This window comes from Manihot esculenta, chromosome 15, assembly GCF_001659605.2.
Source record: "Manihot esculenta cultivar AM560-2 chromosome 15, M.esculenta_v8, whole genome shotgun sequence".
In the NCBI taxonomy this organism is placed as follows: Eukaryota; Viridiplantae; Streptophyta; class Magnoliopsida; order Malpighiales; family Euphorbiaceae; genus Manihot; species Manihot esculenta.
Window position 1 is genome coordinate 18,243,651 of NC_035175.2, and position 19,536 is coordinate 18,263,186.

At 39.0% G+C, this 19,536-nt stretch overlaps 1 protein-coding gene across 1 annotated transcript; it reads right to left on the bottom strand.

Moving 5' to 3' along the window:
• Positions 1-212: 212 nt before the first annotated feature.
• On the bottom strand, positions 213-13,221 carry LOC122721963. Its single transcript, XM_043951383.1, has 3 exons — positions 12,367-13,221; positions 11,642-11,688; positions 213-561 (listed from the first exon to the last, which is right to left on the bottom strand). The coding sequence occupies exons 1-3, from the start codon at positions 13,216-13,218 to the stop codon at positions 213-215; spliced, it is 1,248 nt and encodes a 415-aa protein (XP_043807318.1). The 5' UTR covers positions 13,219-13,221.
• Between the last annotated feature and the right edge of the window lie 6,315 nt (positions 13,222-19,536).

The window sequence follows — 19,536 nt, forward strand, 5'->3', positions numbered from 1 at the left end:
GCGGCTATGTCACGAAATTCTAATCCGATACCATTCAAAACATAGACAATCAAAACCACATCGGAAACTGGATTACCTAAAAGAACTAAGTCTTCTGCAATATTTTTGATTTGTTGCAGGTAATCAGTAACCGATTTGTTAGCACGTTTAGCAGTTGATAACTTTTCATGAAGAGATAAAACTCTTGTTGCTGACTTATTGGCGAAGGCAACTCAAAGTTTTTCCCACGCATCAGCTGAAGTTGTCGCTGAAGAGAGAACATGCATAGTTGAAAAATTTGTTGAAGCTATGATCGCTGCTAGAATCAGCTGATCTTGACAAACCCAAAACTCATAATTGGGATTTGCTGTTTCTTTTGTTGTGTCTTCCTCACCAACTTGAGTAAAAGCAGGTGGAGGTGGCAAAGACTTATCCGCATAACTCATAAGATTATAACCACGAAGAACAGGAAGAACTTGTGTTCGCCATGTAGGATAATTTTGTACAGACAGTTTCAATGGAAATTGATTAGAATTGAAAGAAATCAAGTTTCTGCCATTACAATAAGGCAGACTTGTAGGACTTCATGAAGAAATTGTGAACAATAGAAAAATCAGAAACAAATTAAAGAAACAGAGGTCATTTAGGATCAGAAAAAAGCAAGTATGCTTTTTACAACTCTGATACCATAAAAGGAAGAGAGAAATAGATGGAAGAAATTGTGTGTTGTATTGTATTGCAATTGTCTTTAAATAGACTCGGTACAAAGATAAATACAGTTACAAGAGATAAGTTTACAAATATACAAATATGAAATTTAAACTAAATCTGTTAGGATATTGGTTTATCAAGATAAGTTTATAAATATACAAATATGAAATTTAAACCAAATCTATTAGGATATTGGTTTATCACTTAGATATGGAATCCAAAAATTTGATAAATCCACCTCCTATGGTACCTTATACTTAGAGAAACTAAAACACCAATGATCGAAAGATTTAAATGAGAATCCGACAAACGCCACAATAAATAGTTGATAAGTTAGCCAAGATTCTTTGTGCAATTGATGAAAGCAAATCCTCACTCTTACTCAAAGCAATACACGCCAAAGGCATGAAAAAGAATTCTAAAAATTTAGATTCAAAACTGCCTCTTACAAGTGTTTTTTATTCTTATATAGTAAGGAGAGAAAATAAAACCCTAAGACACTCTTCTTAGGCCTGGCCGAATGATACGGATCCAATAGGACAAATTTCTAACAATGGTGTGGAGCAAACTTATATCATTCCAATGGATCCAAGAGTAGTTCAAAATCATATTCATATAATCCATATATATTTGGGGCGTGCTTTAATTCATATGGGACAGATTTGGTGCAACACTTGCAATCATAGGCTGAGGGAGCCTAATCAAACCTATGGGCTAAAACTACATAAAGGAAAGCCTAAAGTGAAGATCAAGTAAGGCTTTTGTAAAGATTCAACTTTGTTATGATGGGCTTGCTAGTTTTATTATTTAAACACTTGTTTTATTTTAGTTTTGTTTGGGCTTGTATTCTGGCCATATTTTATCTTTTAAGTTTTAGAGTGTTGGGCCATGTTTTGGGCTTATGTTTTAATACTTATGTGTTATTTTAGTATGTGATTGGGCTTGGGCCTTATGTGTTTAAGTCAGGCCCAAGAAGAGTGTCTTAGGGTTTTAATTGTTTTTCTCCTTACTATATAAGGATAAGAAACAATTGTAAGAGACAGCTTTGAAATCAAATTATCAGAATTATTTTCATGCCTTTGGCGTGTATTGCTTTGAGTGAGAGTGAGGATTTGCTTTCATCAATTGCACCAGGAATCTCGATTAACTTATCAACTATTTGTTGTGGCGTTTGTCAGATTCTCATCTAAATCCTTCAATCATTGGTGTTTCAGCTTGTCTAAGTGTGGGGTGCCATAGGAGGTGGGTTTATCAGATCTTTGGATTCCTTATCTACTTGTGCGTGTGGGTTTGAGGCTTGTGCCATAGGGTTCCGCGTCACCGAACCACACACAAGACCCAAGTCCAATCACAAAGTAAAATAACACATCAAACACAAAAGTATTAAAATATAAGCCTAAAACATGACCCAACACTCTAAAGCTTAAAAGATAAAATATTGTCAGAATACAAGCCTAAGCAAAGCCAAAATAAAACATGTATTTAAATAATAAAACATAACAAGTCCATCATAATAATGCTGAATAAATTAGACAACGCTGACGCGGAACCCTATGGCACAAGCCTCAAACCCACACGCACAAGTAGATATGGAATCCAAAGATCTGATAAACCCACCTCCTATGGCACCCCACACTTAGAGAAGCTGAAACACCAATGATTGAAGGATTTAGATGAGAATCTGACTAACGCCACAACAAATAGTTGATAAGTTAATCGAGATTCCTGGTGCAATTGATGAAAGCAAATCCTCACTCTCACTCAAAGCAATTGACGCGGAACCCTATGGCACTTAATCCTCAAACCCCGTCGCACCTCTGATATAGATTCCAAGAACGTGGATAAACCACCCTCTATAGCACCCTAAGCTTAGCGAAGCTAGAACACTAATAACGGAAGGATTTTGTAGAACGGATCAGAAGAACGCCACAATCGAAATTGATAAGTTGGTCTGATTCGTGATGCAATCAATGAAAGAAGCAAACTCTCACTCTCTCAAAGAAGGCCGAAATTTGCATAAAGCAAATCTGAATTAAATTTGTCAAAAAAACAAAAAAAAGTGTCTGATATAAGAATTTAAGGCCTTATTTATAGTGTAAGGCAAAAACCTAAACCTAGTTGGAAAAGGAAAACAAATACTAAGTCAGAATTCCTATCCCAACAGGGAAACAAGCTAAAATAACAAAAATAACTGCCAAGTCTTTAAAAACCAACCACATTCTCGTATGCCTCAATAGTTCCAGCAGAAACCACAACCTCAGGGACGAAACCACAACCTGCTTATGGTTCGGGCTGATTCTCCACTATCTTCCTCCATGATGTGCTCCAAAATTAACTTCCACAAAACACAAAAGTATCTTCGGCTAACTGAATGTCGCGAGCGCGACTTTGATAATGGTAGCGAGCGCTACAAATCTTCAATTTGCTTCTGCTTCATCCATGCATACACCCAGCAACGTAATCAGCTTCGAATGACCTTCAAGTTCCTTCTCGCACTTATCCCTAGCAATTTCAGTCATCTCTCTTGTAATAAATTCTTGAATATGCAATCCAAGAGTAACGCCGTACTTCCTTGCTTTATTCCTTGTCAATGGTCCTTGTTGTAGCTCCAAGGGATCCTTGCCTTGCTTCCCATGCTGGTTCACATCATTCTCCCCTTCTTTAAAAAGATTTGTCCTCAAATCTGCATCGTCATAAGGAGACAAATCAGAAACATTAAAAGTGGCACTAACACCATACTCACCAGGCAAGTCAATCTTATAAGCATTGTCATTGATCTTCTCCAAGACTTGAAATGGACCATCACCACGCGCATCCAGCTTATTCTTCCTTTGATTTGGGAACCTCTCCTTGCGAAAATGCACCCAAACCCACTCTCCAGGAGCAAACACCATCTTCTTGCGACCCCTATTCGCAATATCAGCATACGTCTTGTTCTTTTTCTCCATGTTAGCTCGTGCTTTCTCATGCAAAGCTTTCACCAAGTCAGCTTTCTTCTCTCCATCTAAACTTACAAGTTCATTAGAAGGTAATGGCAAAAGATCAAGAACAGTTAGTGGATTAAAGCCATAAACTAGCTCAAATGGCGAATAACCTGTAGAAGAATGAATAGAACGATTATAAGCAAATTCAATAAAAGGTAAACAATCTTCCCAAGTAGCCAAATTCTTACCCACTATAGATCGCAATAACGTACCAAGAGTACGATTCACAACTTCAGTTTGCCCATCTGTTTGTGGATGACAAGTAGTAGAGAATAAAAGCTTAGTTCCTAGTCTACTCCACAAAACACGCCAAAAATGGGACAAGAACTTTGTATCCCTATCAGAAACAATAGTCCGAGGCACTCCATGTAAGCGCACAACATTGCGAAAGAACAAATCAGCAACAACTTTCGCATCATCAGCTTTATGACATGCAATGAAATGTGCCATCTTACTAAACCTATCAACCACCACAAAAATACTATCTCTACCTCTCTTAGTTCTAGGCAAACCAAGCACAAAATCCATGCTAATATCAATCCAAGGAGAACTAGGTACAGGCAATGGCATATAAAGACCATGAGGCATAGACTTAGATTTCGCCTGTCTACATGCAATACAAGCAGAACATAACTTCCCAACATCCTTACGCATAGATGGCCAATAAAAATGCTCAAACAGAATATCATAAGTCTTAGACACACCAAAATGCCCCATTAAACCACCACAATGAGATTCCAAAACAAGCAATTCACGCATGGAACATCTGGGCACACATAATTTATTTCCCTTAAATAAATATCCCTCATGCCTATAAAATGAATTAAAAGCTCCTTGTTCACATGCAACATAAACATTGCCAAAATCAACATCACCAACATACAAGTTCTTAATATACTCAAATCCAAGCAACTTAGAACTCAAAACAGAAAGTAATGTATATCTCCTAGACAACGCATCAGCAACAACGTTATCTTTACCTTGCTTGTACTTAATCACATATGGAAATCTCTCAATTCGTTCGATCCACTTACCATGCCGTTTGTTCAACTTACCTTGGCCCTTCAAATGCTTGAGGGATTCATGGTCAGTATAAATCACGAACTCCTTTGGCAGCAAGTAATGCTCCCACACGTCCAACGCCCTCACCAAAGCATGTAACTCCTTGTCATATGTAGAATAACTCAGTTGTGCACCATTGAGTTTTTCACTAAAATATGCTATTGGCTTCTTCTCTTGCATCAGCACAGCCCCAATACCTACACCAGAAGCATCACATTCAATCTCAAAAATTGAATCAAAATTAGGCAAAGCTAAGACAGGTGCAGATGTCAACTTCCCTTTCAAATTCTCAAACGCCTTTTGCTGCTCTTCTCCCCACTGAAATCCAACCTCCTTTTTTATAATGCTAGTGAGTGGTGCGGCAATGGTAGAAAAATCCTTCACGAATCTTCTATAGAAACTTGCTAGCCCATGGAAGCTCCTCACTTCAGTCACGTTCTTAGGAACAGGCCATTCCTTTATAGCTTTCACTTTCTCTTCATCAACTTCTAATCCCTGTGCACTCACAACAAAGCCAAGAAAAACAAGCCTATCCATGCAAAATGTGCATTTCTTAAGCTTGGCATATAAGTTTTCTGTTCTCAAAGCTTCCAACACTATCCTAACATGCTCTAAATGCTCATCTAATGTCTTACTATAGATCAGAATGTCATCAAAATAAACAACAACAAATCTGCCCAAATAAGCTCTCAAAACATGGTTCATTAATCTCATAAATGTACTCGGTGCATTAGACAACCCAAAAGGCATTACTAACCACTCATATAGGCCATATTTTGTTTTAAAAGCTGTTTTCCACTCATCCCCAGGTTTCATACGAATTTGATGATATCCACTCATAAGATCAATTTTAGTAAAATACCTTGCACCATGTAACTCGTCCAACATGTCGTCAAGTCGTGGAATGGGATGTCGATACTTCACCGTGATCTTATTTACAGCCCTACAATCGACACACATCCTCCACGTGCCATCTTTCTTTGGTACCAGCAAAACAGGAACGGCACAAGGGCTTAAGCTCTCTCTAATCAAGCCTTTCTCCAACAGCTCCTCCACTTGTCGTTGCATCTCCTTGGTCTCCATTGGGTTACTTCGATATGCTGGTCTATTTGGAATCGTCGAACCAGGTATGAAGTCGATTTGGTGTTCAACTCCCCTTAATGGCGGTAAACCACTAGGCAGCTCCTCTGGAAACACATCTTGAAAATCCTGCAACATAGACACAAAACTAGAAGGCAAATGGTCAAGTGAAACATCAACATTAGTAAACAAAGTTTCTTTATATCTAATGAGCAATAACGGCTGCTCGTTAGATATTGCAAATTTAAGCTCTCTTGGTTTCGCATAAAAAGTTTGTTTCACCTTTCCTTGGTTTTCTCTCACCAATGGGCCATTTATTTGATTATTTTCTTTTCTGGCCTCCTTTCCCAATTTCTTCTCACATTCACTCTCCTTATCATGTTCTCTCGCACTTCCCTTAATTTTTAAAGTAGCACCCCTTTTGGTCGAATCTTGCTTTGCTTTTTCATGCATCTTCCGATGATCTTCATACACCTCCAACGGTGATAATGGTACAAGAGTAACCAGCTTTCCTTCATAGGTAAATGTGTACCTATTTGAATACCCATCATGCTGCGCCTTCCTATCAAATTGCCATGGTCTTCCTAACAACATATGGCCAGCTTGCATAGGAACTACATCACACAACACTCCATCTTTATACCAGCCTATAGAGAATGGTATCTTCACTTGTTTAGTAACCTTCACCTCTCCACTATCATTAAACCATTGTAGTCTATATGGATGTGGATGTTTTAAACAAGTCAATTTCAGCTTCTCCACCATTGTCTCACTTGCAGCATTGGTGCAACTACCACTGTCAATGATGAGCATACAAACTTTACCCTCAACTAAACATCTAGTATAAAATATGTTATCTCGTTGTTCTAGACCTTCTTCTTTCACTTGCATATTCAAAGCACGCCTAGCAACTAACATATCACCACGTTCAGCAACCAACGCATTCTCAACTTCTTCTTCACACTCATCAACATCATCAAGCATATCATTCATATCATTATTATCACCATCACTATGGTCAGAATCAGAAACTAAACCCCCATCATCAGTAGCAATCATAACTCTCCTATTTGGACATTGAGATGCAATATGCCCATTTCCTAAACATTTGAAACACTTAATATTTCTACTAGGAGTAGTATTAGGAATACCTGACTGCTGCTTATTTGAACCTCCATTCATCCCTTTTCCACTTGTAGGTGGAGGATTGCTCCTTTGGAAGGAATTCTTGAAATCTCCACCTTTTGAGGGCAAATCATTTGAAGACCCCTTAAAGGTTGAACTACTTCCTCCCACATTCTGGAACTTCCCATATTTGGTGGAGCTCTTGTTCTTGATTTTCCTTTCAATCTTCATGGCCTTCTCAACTAACTCTTCCATGGAATTGTAATCATACATTTCCAGCTCACTTGCAATGTTGGAATTTAGACCTCCCAGAAATCTGGACATTAGCCTGTGTTCATCCTCCTCAATGTCAGCCCTGGCCATGGTCATCTCCATCTCCTTGTGGTATTCTTCAACACTCTTACCACCTTGGACCAGTCTTGCCAACCTATTATACAAATCCCTATAGTAATGAGAAGGAACAAACCTTATTCTCATTAAGTCTTTCAAGGCCTCCCACTCCGGCACGGGTCGCAATCCTTTTCCTCTTCTACTAGACTTGAGTTGATCCCACCAGAATGTAGCATATCCCCTAAATTCCACGGCTGCGATATGGGACTTCTTTTCTTCTGAGTAATTATGACACTCAAAAATTTGTTCCACCTTTCGCTCCCATTCAATGTATTCTTCCGCATTGTTATTCCCTTTAAATTCGGGTACCTTCATCTTGATGGAACTAAGGTCATTGTCAGTCACAATTTGGTAGTTTTCAGCCACCTCTTCCTGATCACCTCGACCTCCTCTTGCTGCTCTCCTAATGACCTCCTCTTCGCCTCCCCTTGGTAAGATTCGTTGTGGTAATCTCACTGGAGGTGCGGGCTGTTGTACCCTCTCCCTCATCATTAGATTCATGTTCTCTTGTAGGGTGGCCATCATTCTTGCCATCTCTTCCATCTTCTCATTACTTTGCTGCATATATGTCTCAAAATTGCTAGAAATTGAAGCAACATCTTTACCATTCCCACTAGTCATGACCACAACAGAGAAACTCACAAGAAACAATTAGTAACTGAAAGAAAGAATTCACAAGTGTTTCGCTCTTACCTCACTATTGCTGATTCTTCGATTGCACTTCAGAACCAAGGTTCACTCACCAATCTGCCAAGTACGTTCAAAAAGGTAGGATCCTAATCCCTAGACACCTAGAAGACAACTTGACAAGTATCCGGAGGCAGCACAAGAACGTTTGCACTACACGATTGAAAACTAAGTATCGAAACAAACAAATGATACTCAGCAATGTAATGGAATTTCAACGCTAGCTCAAAAACAAAATAGAAACAAGAGGGCAATAAAATAGACAATTCTGGTCAGAATGTATCAAAACCAACTCGCTCTTGGTAAGCTGATTTATGGACCTAAATCTTCTACCCCAAACGCTGGTTTGAAGACACCCCAAGAATGCTACTATACTATGCAATTTGAAATAAAAGAACAGCAGCCCCTCAATGGTGGAAAAAAAAATCTGAAGCAAAATTTTCACTTAATTGTAACCCACCTAGAACTGATCCTTAATACTTAAATAGCAAGACTAAAAAGAAAATTTTTTTGTTGGAGCAATTTTTTTTTTTTTTTTTTTTTTTTTTTTTTTTTTTTTTTTTGCTCTCACTATCCCCTTGCTTGGGTCTCAAACAACACCACACGAAATTCTCGAGTGTGTATCAAAAAAATTCACTAACAGATTCAGTTCGAAGGGAAATAATGGCTGATAAAAGAAACCGAATTGCCAAATAACAAAATAGCAAGCAACACAATGATTTTGGATGGACAATCCAGGACCTAACAATTGGAATCGAATTGAACAGAAACGAATTGAAGACAATGAACCCTAACGAAATTCGAAACTAAGATACCAAAAAAACGAAAATATAACACAGCCCTAGAAAGACAGATAGATAAAGATTTACCTGTTGTTGGCTCTGATACCAAATGACGCGGAACCCTATGGCACTTAATCCTCAAACCCCGTCGCACCTCTGATATAGATTCCAAGAACGTGGATAAACCACCCTCTATAGCACCCTAAGCTTAGCGAAGCTAGAACACTAATAACGGAAGGATTTTGTAGAACGGATCAGAAGAACGCCACAATCGAAATTGATAAGTTGGTCTGATTCGTGATGCAATCAATGAAAGAAGCAAACTCTCACTCTCTCAAAGAAGGCCGAAATTTGCATAAAGCAAATCTGAATTAAATTTGTCAAAAAAACAAAAAAAAGTGTCTGATATAAGAATTTAAGGCCTTATTTATAGTGTAAGGCAAAAACCTAAACCTAGTTGGAAAAGGAAAACAAATACTAAGTCAGAATTCCTATCCCAACAGGGAAACAAGCTAAAATAACAAAAATAACTGCCAAGTCTTTAAAAACCAACCACATTCTCGTATGCCTCAATAGTTCCAGCAGAAACCACAACCTCAGGGACGAAACCACAACCTGCTTATGGTTCGGGCTGATTCTCCACTATCTTCCTCCATGATGTGCTCCAAAATTAACTTCCACAAAACACAAAAGTATCTTCGGCTAACTGAATGTCGCGAGCGCGACTTTGATAATGGTAGCGAGCGCTACAAATCTTCAATTTGCTTCTGCTTCATCCATGCATACACCCAGCAACGTAATCAGCTTCGAATGACCTTCAAGTTCCTTCTCGCACTTATCCCTAGCAATTTCAGTCATCTCTCTTGTAATAAATTCTTGAATATGCAATCCAAGAGTAACGCCGTACTTCCTTGCTTTATTCCTTGTCAATGGTCCTTGTTGTAGCTCCAAGGGATCCTTGCCTTGCTTCCCATGCTGGTTCACATCAGCAATACACGCCAAAGGCATGAAAATAATGCTGATAATTTGATTTCAAAGCTGTCTCTTACAATTGTTTCTTATCCTTATATAGTAAGGAGAAAAACAATTAAAACCCTAAGACACTCTTCTTGGGCCTGACTTAAACACATAAGGCCCAAGCCCAATCATATACTAAAATAACACATAAGTATTAAAACATAAGCCCAAAACATGGCCCAACACTCTAAAACTGAAAAGGTAAAATATGGCCAGAATGCAAGCCCAAACAAAGTTAAAATAAAACAAGTGTTAAATCATAAAAATGTAGCAAGCCCATCATATCAATGCTGAATAAATTAGACAGCGCTATCTCCATTACACACTTTAAGCAAGGTGAGTAGCTTAGGTGTGTCTTCAAGCTTCACGAGACATTTGCTAAAGGCAAGCTCAGTCAATTCTTGTGTTACTTGTTCTTGAATGTGTAAGTTCATAGCTGCTTTAAGCTTCTTAGCTTTGCTCCTTGTCACTGGTCCGCTAGGGAGCACCAATGGATCCTTGCTTCCTTGATTCTCGTGTGATTGTGTTTGCTGGTTCGTATCATTCCCTCCTTCCTCGAAAAGATTTGTCCTCAAATCTGGAACATGGTCAAAAGGAGACAAGTCAGACACATTAAAGGTAGCACTAACCCCATACTCACTTGGCAAGTCTATTTTATAAGCATTGTCATTGATTCGCTCTAAGACTTGAAATGGACCATCACCACGAGCATCCAGCTTATTCTTCCTCTGATTTGGAAATCGTTCCTTTCGGAAGTGCACCCAAACCCAATCACCAGGAACAAACACCACTTTCTTCCGTCTCCTATTTGCCCTGTCAGCATAAACCTTGTTCCTCTTCTCTATGTTAGACCTAGCCTTCTCATGCAAGGACTTCACCAATTCTGCCTTTTTTGTACCATCTAAGCTAGCAAGCTCATGTAAAGGTAAAGGAACAAGATCAAGTACAGTTAGTGGGTTAAAACCATAAACAAGCTCAAATGGAGAAAACCCCGTAGAAGAATGTATGCTGCGGTTATATGCAAACTCAATGAAAGGCAAGCATTCTTCCCAAGTGTTCAAATTCTTACCCACTATAGCTCTGAGTAAGGTACCAAGAGTTCTATTCACCACCTCTGTTTGGCCATCTGTCTGTGGATGACAAGTAGTAGAATATAAGAGTTTAGTACCCAACTTACCCCACAATACTTTCCAAAAGTGCGAAAGGTACTTTGCATCTCTATCTGACACAATTGTCCTTGGCACTCCATGAAGTCGAACCACTTCCCTGAAGAACAAGTCAGCTATATTGATGGCGTCATCAGTTTTATGGCAAGGAATGAAGTGAGCCATCTTGCTAAACCTGTCAACAACAACAAATATGCTATCTCTACCACGCCTAGTCCTAGGTAAGCCAAGCACAAAGTCCATAGAAATATCCATCCAAGGTGAACTAGGAACAGGTAAAGGCATATAAAGACCATGAGGCATAGATTTATACTTGGCCTGTCTACATGCAATACAAGATGCACACACTTTCTCAACGTCTTTGCGCATAGAGGGCCAATAAAAATGCTCAAATAAGGTGTCATAAGTCTTATGTACTCCAAAATGCCCCATCAAACCCCCGCAATGAGATTCAAGCACAAGCAAATCACGCATAGAGCATCTAGGCACACACAATTTCTTACCCTTAAACAAGTAACCATCATGCCTATAAAAAGAGTTAAAAGCTCCATGCTCACAAGCCACAAACACATTGCCGAAATCAACATCATTAATGTACAAGTCCTTAACATGTTCAAAACCAAGCAATTTAGAACTCATAACATTAATTAAAGCATACCTCCTAGACAAGGCATCTGCAACCGCATTGTCTTTCCCATGCTTATACTTAATCACATATGGAAATTGTTCAATAAACTCAACCCACTTACCATGCCTCTTATTCAACTTGCCTTGTCCCTTCAAGTGTTTTAAGGACTCATGATCCGTATGTATCACAAACTCCTTGGGCAGGAGATAGTGTTGCCACACGTCCAATGCTCTCACCAAGGCATACAACTCCTTTTCATAGGTTGAATAATTGAGATGTGCTCCGTTCAACTTCTCGCTGAAATAGGCTATTGGTTTCTTCTCTTGCATCAACACAGCCCCAATACCTATGCCAGAAGCATCACACTCAATTTCAAAAGTTTTATCAAAGTTAGGTAAAGATAATATAGGAGCGGATGTTAACTTCCCTTTTAAGGAGTCAAAAGCTTTCTGTTGCTCCTCTCCCCACTTGAACCCAACTTCCTTCTTAATAATTCCTGTGAGTGGTGCTGCAATCGTAGAGAAATCGCGCACAAACCTCCTGTAAAAGCTTGCAAGGCCATGAAAGCTCCTCACATCTGAAATAGATTTAGGAATAGGCCACTCCTTTATAGCTTTCACCTTCTCTTCATCTACCTCAATTCCCTGTGCACTCACAACAAAACCAAGGAAAACAAGTCTATCTATACAAAATGTGCACTTCTTAAGTTTAGCATACAAGCTCTCTTTCCTCAAAACCTGCAGAACCAACCTAACATGCTCAATATGTTCGTCGAGAGACCTGCTATAGATCAAGATATCATCAAAGTAAACAACAACAAATTTTCCTAAGTATGCACGCAACACATGATTCATTAGCCTCATAAACGTACTAGGTGCATTGGACAAACCAAAAGGCATAACTAACCATTCATACAAACCATACTTTGTCTTAAATGCAGTTTTCCATTCATCACCAGGTTTCATCCTAATCTGATGATATCCACTCATAAGATCAATTTTTGTAAAGTACCTGGCACCATGAAGCTCATCCAACATGTCATCTAGCCGAGGTATAGGATGCCTGTACTTCACTGTGATCTTGTTAACTGCTCTACAATCAACACACATTCGCCAAGTGCCATCCTTCTTTGGAACAAGCAGCACAGGAACAGCACATGGACTTAAACTCTCTCTCACCAGTCCCTTCTCCATAAGCTCGTCAATTTGCCTTTGCATTTCCTTTGTTTCCATTGGATTGCTTCGGTAAGCTGGTCTATTTGGAATGCTAGAACCAGGTATGAAATCTATCTGATGCGCGATACCCCTCAACGGTGGCAATCCACTAGGTAGCTCATCTGGAAAGACATCAGTGAATTCCTGCATCATAGACTTAAAACTAGAAGGCAAACAAGAAAGGTTAATATCAGTGTCAGTAAATAAAATCTCCTTATATCTTATAAGCAACACGGGCTGCCCTAAAGAAATAGCACTCTTAACCTCTCTCGCTCTCACATAAAAAGTCTGTTTTGCCCTCCCCTCTTGCATCTTTTCTCTCACCAATGGGCCATTTATTGGTCTTGATTCTTTTCCAGCCTCTTTACCCTTAGATTCACACTTTTCTCTCATTTTTTCCGCAGAACTCAAGCTCTCACTCCCCGTTGTAGCCAAGGCCGAAGCCTCTGACGCGGAACCCTATGGCACAAGCCTCAAACCCACACGCACAAGTAGATATGGAATCCAAAGATTTGATAAACCCACCTCCTATGGCACCCCAAACTTAGAGAAGTTGAAACACCAATGATCGAAGGATTTAGATGAGAATCCGACAAACGCCACAACGAATAGTTGATAAGTTAGCCAAGATTCCTGGTGCAATTGATGAAAGCAAATCCTCACTCTCACTCAAAGCAATACACGCCAAAGGCATGAAAGAAATTCTGAAAAGTTTGATTAAAAGCTGCCTCTTACAATTGTTTCTTATCCTTATATAGTAAGGAGAAAAACAAATAAAACCCTAAGACACTCTTCTTGGACCTGATTTAAACACATAAGGCCCAAGCCCAATCACACACTAAAATAACATATAAGTATTAAAACATAAGCCCAAAACATGGGCCAACACTCTAAAACTTAAAAGATAAAGTATGGCCAGAATACAAGCCCAAACAAAACTAAAATAAAATAAGTGTTAAATAATAAAAATATAGCAAGCCCATCATAACAAAGCTGAATCTTCACAAAAGCCTTACTTGATCTTCACTTTAGGCTTCCCTTTGTGTAGTTTTAGCCCATAGGTTTGATTAGGCTCCCTCAGCCTATGATTGCAAGTGTTGCACCAAATATGTCCCATATGAATTAAAGCACGCCCCAAATATATATGGATTATATGAATATGATTTTGAACTACTCTTGGATCTATTGGAATGATATAAGTTTGCTCCACACCATTGTTAGAAATTTGTCCTATTGGATCCGTATCATTCCCTCTTTCTTTAGAAAAGATTCGTCCTCGAATCTTGCTGATATTTATGTCAAGAAGGAAAGCTTTAGGCACCCATGTATCTTCAAAGACCTCCTTTTGAATAGGTGGAAATAGTATAAAACTTTCATCATGGATGTTTTCATCAACAACCTGCACATCAAGAACAAATGAACTAGACATAAAAATATTAGTCAAAAAAAGATCATGTGGATGTGACCCATTCTCTTCTACAACTTCCAAAACAGTCTTATTCACCTCCTCCACCTCATCAATCATGTGCTCCCCATGTCCACCATTATTCACAACCTCTTCTATAAGCTCATTAATGGAATTTTCTAGAACAACTACATTAGATGCATGCATTACAACTTCCTCTTCAATTTGAATCTCTATGGAAGTTGACACTGGAACTTTAGCCTCTTCTTTCTCCTTTTCTTTCTCCATCTTCCCTCCTTGAACTAGTCTTGATTCTTTTCCAGCCTCGTTACCCTCAAACTCACTCTTTTCTCTCATTTTTTCCACAGAACTCAAGCTCTCACTCACCTTTGTAGCCAAGGCCGAAGCCTCCCTCTCCCTCTCCAGCATTTTTATGTGATCGGCATATACCCCTTGAGGTGATAAAGGAGCGAGGATAAGCTTCTGTCCTTCATGAGTGAAGGAGTACTTGTTATTGAGCCCATCATGTTGCACCTTTCTATCATATTGCCATGGCCTGCCCAACAATATATGGCTTGCCTGCATAGGTACCACATCGCACAAGATCTCATCCTTATACCTACCAATAGAAAATGGTATAACCACCTGGCGTGTAACTCTGACCTCACCACAGTCGTTCAACCATTGCAATCTGTATGGCTTAGGGTGTTTAATAGAAGCCAAGCCCAATTTCTCCACCATATACACACTAGCCACATTTGCACAACTACCTCCATCAATAATGACAGTACACACTTTTCCATTAACCAAACACCTAGTGTGAAATATGTTTTTCCGTTGTTTCAGGCTTTCTTCCTTAACCTGCATATTCAGAGCACGCCTAGCAAGAAGCATCTCACAATGTGCAGCAAGCAACACATTATTAACAAACACATCCGAATCATCACAGTCATTATTGCAATTATGAGTTCTTTGAGGTATTCTTGTAGAAGTGGACGCTGGTGAGACATTCTGATCTTTACTCATCCTACCTTTAATCAACAAAGAACAAAGAGAACTAGCAAATATTGTGTTAGAAAAGAAAGAACTCAAGTGTTTGCACACTTACCACTCTTTTGCTGATTCTTCAATTGCACTTCAGAAACTAAGGTCAACCAACTAACCACAAGGTGCGTTTAATGAAACAAAAAAAAGAAAACCTAAAGAAAGAATGAAGCGCGCAAAAACTTGAAAGAAGACACTGACAATTTGGAAAGTAACACACGAACTAGGTTTTGTGCATCTAATGTAGTTGTTCTAGAAAATTCCATTAATGAGCTTATAGAAGAGGTTGTGAATGATGGTGGACATGGGGAGCACATGATTGACGAGGTGGAGGAGGTGAATAAGACTGTTTTGGAAGTTGTAGAGGAGAATGGGTCACATCCACATGATCTTTCTATGACTAATATTTTTATGTCTAGTTCATTTGTTTTTGATGTGCAGGTTGTTGATGAAAACATCCATGATGAAAGTTTTATACTATTTCCACCTATTCAAAAGGAGGTCTTTGAAGATACATGGGTGCCTAAAGCTTTCCTTCTTGACATAAATATCAGCAAGATTCGAGGACGAATCTTTTCTAAAGAAAGAGGGAATGATACGGATCCAATAGGACAAATTTCTAACAATGGTGTGGAGCAAACTTATATCATTCCAATGGATCCAAGAGTAGTTCAAAATCATATTCATATAATCCATATATATTTGGGGCGTGCTTTAATTCATATGGGACAGATTTGGTGCAACACTTGCAATCATAGGCTGAGGGAGCCTAATCAAACCTATGGGCTAAAACTACATAAAGGAAAGCCTAAAGTGAAGATCAAGTAAGGCTTTTGTGAAGATTCAACTTTGTTATGATGGGCTTGCTAGTTTTATTATTTAAATACTTGTTTTATTTTAGTTTTGTTTGGGCTTGTATTCTGGCCATATTTTATCTTTTAAGTTTTAGAGTGTTGGGCCATGTTGTGGGCTTATATTTTAATACCTATGTGTTATTTTAGTGTGTGATTAGGCTTGGGTCTTATGTGTTTAAGTCAGGCCCAAGAAGAGTGTCTTAGGATTTTATTTGTTTTTCTCCTTACTATATAAGGATAAGAAACAATTGTAAGAGGCAGCTTTTAATCAAACTTTTCAGAATTTCTTTTATGCCTTTGGCGTGTATTGCTTTGAGTGAGAGTGAGGATTTGCTTTTATCAATTGCACCAGGAATCTTGGCTAACTTATCAACTATTCGTTGTGGCGTTTGTCGGATTCTCATCTAAATCCTTCGATCATTGGTGTTTCAGCTTCTCTAAGTTTGGGGTGCCATAGGAGGTGGGTTTATCAGATCTTTGGATTCCGTATCTACTTGTGCGTGTGGGTTTGAGGCTTGTGCCATAGGGTTCCGCGTCAAACCATCATGCCTATAAAAAGAGTTAAAAGCTCTATGCTCACAAGCCACAAATACATTGCCGAAATCAGCATCATTAATGTACAAGTCCTTAACATGCTAAAAACTAAGCAATTTAGAACTCACAGCATTAATTAAAGCATACCTCCTAGACAAAGCATCTGTAACCACTTCTCATGCTTATACTTAATCACATATGGAAATTATTCAATAAACTCAACCCACTTACCATGCCTCTTATTCAAGAGTCCTTGTCCCTTCAAGTGCTTTAAGGACTCATGATCCGTATGTATTACAAACTCCTTGGGTACGAGATAATGTTGCCACACGTCCAGTGCTCTCACCAAGGCATAAAACTCTTTTTCATAGGTTGAATAATTGAGATGTGCTCCATTCAACTTCTCGCTGAAATAGGCTATTAGTTTCTTCTCTTGCATCAACACAGCCCCACTTCCCCGACGGGTATAAAAATAGGCTTGGCTCAAGCACGAGAACATAGGATTTAGAGCTTACTCAAAACAAAAGAACCCCGGCATGCTTGGATCGCTTCGATTCTAGCTTTCCTGGATCGTGAACCAAGGGGTTGTGGGGGAGGAAGGGCAGCCTATGATATACCTATGCTAGAAGTATCACACTCAATTTCAAAAGTTCTATCAAAGTTAACTTCCCTTTTAAGTAGTCAAAAGCTTTACGTTGCTCCTCTCCCCACTTGAACCCAACTGTCTTCTTGATAATTCCTGTGAGTGGTGCTGCAATCGTAGAGAAATCCTGCACAAACCTCCTGTAAAAGCTTGCAAGGCCATAAAAGTCTCCTCACATCTGAAATAGATTTAGAAATAGGCTACTCCTTTATAGCTTTCACCCTCTCTTCATCTACTTCAATTCCCTGTGCACTTACAACAGAACCAAGGAAAACAAGTCTATCTATACAAAATGTGCATTTCTTAAGTTTAGCATACAAGCTCTCTTGTCTCAAAACCTGCAGAACCAACCTAACATGCTCAATATGTTCATTGAGAGACCTGTTATAGATCAAGATATCATTAAAATAAACAACTACAAATTTTTCCAAGTATGCACGCAACACATGGTTCATCAGTCTCATAAACATACTAGGTGCATTTGACAAACCAAAAGGCATAACTAACCATTCATACAAACCATACTTTGTCTTAAATGCTGTTGTCCATTCATCACCAGGTTTTATCCTAATCTGATGATATACCTTTGCAAACAGGTGCCTCTCTTAAATTGACAGGATCCCAAGCCCTTGCTGCCGCTTTCACCTGAGTTCTAATTTGTTCAAAGACTTCTGAAGATTGCAAGAAATCAGCCCCAAATATTTTCGCATTCCTGTTCTTCCATATATAACATAAACTTAAAGAGAACAGCACATCTTAAGTGACTCCATCCACTTGTGTTGAAAAAATCAAGTTGGATAATAACCATCTCTGAAGATCTTGAACACGAAAGAACTCATTCCAAACACTTAACGCCCCAAATAAATTCCAAACTGACCTGGCATGGGAACAATCTTGAAGGACATGAAAAATATCTCCTTGTTGCAAATTACAAAGACTGCAAGAATCATTAGCAGTTAGCTGTCTCTTCTTCCTCTCAACGTTACCCATGATTTTCCTATGATCAACTTTCCAAAGAAACATGTATACCCGTTGGGGTACCTGAACTTTCCAAATGAGCTTCTAGAAATGGTTGGCCCCATAAGTAGCATCACGCAAGTAATTATACCCAGATTTAACCGTATAATTTTCACTTGGTATAAATTGCCAAACCTTAGAATCTCAATCCAATAGAGCTTTAGATAAGCAGAATTGAGACCCTTTATTGCAAAATCAGAAATCAGATTTTTAAGCACCGACTAGTTCCAACTGATCCCTTGAATCCAATAGTGATTAACAGAGTAAGCTTGCTCTTGAGCAGAAATCGGGACAATAGCTTGCTGGATCAGTGGCTCCATAGAGAGCCAAGGATTAGTCCAGAAATTTGTGTTCATGCCATTTTGCTCATCGATAGCTTCACCCTATTTGACTAGTTCCATTCCTGAAACCACTGCCTTCCAAATAGTAGAACTACTAGAAGTTCTTCCTAACGGAAATCTTAGTACTCCAGCAGCATATTTCTTTATGAGACAGACACTGAGCCCACAATGAATTTTGATTTTGAGATAATCTCCAGCTAAGCTTACCCACCAAGGCACAATTCATTAGCTTTAGGTTACGAATTTCCAATCCTTCCTAAGCTTTTGGTTTCTGAACGTCCTCCCATTTGACTAGATGGATACACTTATCGCCTCCCACCCCATGCCAAATAAAATTACGGCCTAACTTCTCCATCTCTTGTAACAATGAGATAAGAAGCAAACTGATTTGCATAGGATAGATAGGAATGGCACTAAGAGCAGAACTAGTCAATGTGACTTAAAAGCGTGGAAACTGACTTGACCCGGCGATTTGGGCAAACCTTCCAGTGTACTTTACAGAGGCCAGAGGATTGCACAAAAACCCGGAATTGAGCAGACCTGCATAAAAGTTTTCAGATAGGGATTTGCTCAGAACGATTTGCCCAATCAACTGGGCAAATGGACAGATTGGCCAGAGGATTGCATAGAAATTCGGAGCTGACCAGACCTGCATAATAGTTCCCAAATAGTTATTTGCTCAAAACAATTTGTCCAAATCAATTGAGCAAATCGAAAGATTGCACAGAATCAGCGATAGGCGGAAAAATTCCAGATTTGAAAATTTAGAGACCTAGTCTTTGCATTAAAATTGCAGGATCCATGCCAGAATCTCCTCAAACATGCGGCACAAAGTCTTTCTTAACTCAAAGAATTCTATTAATGAAGAAACAC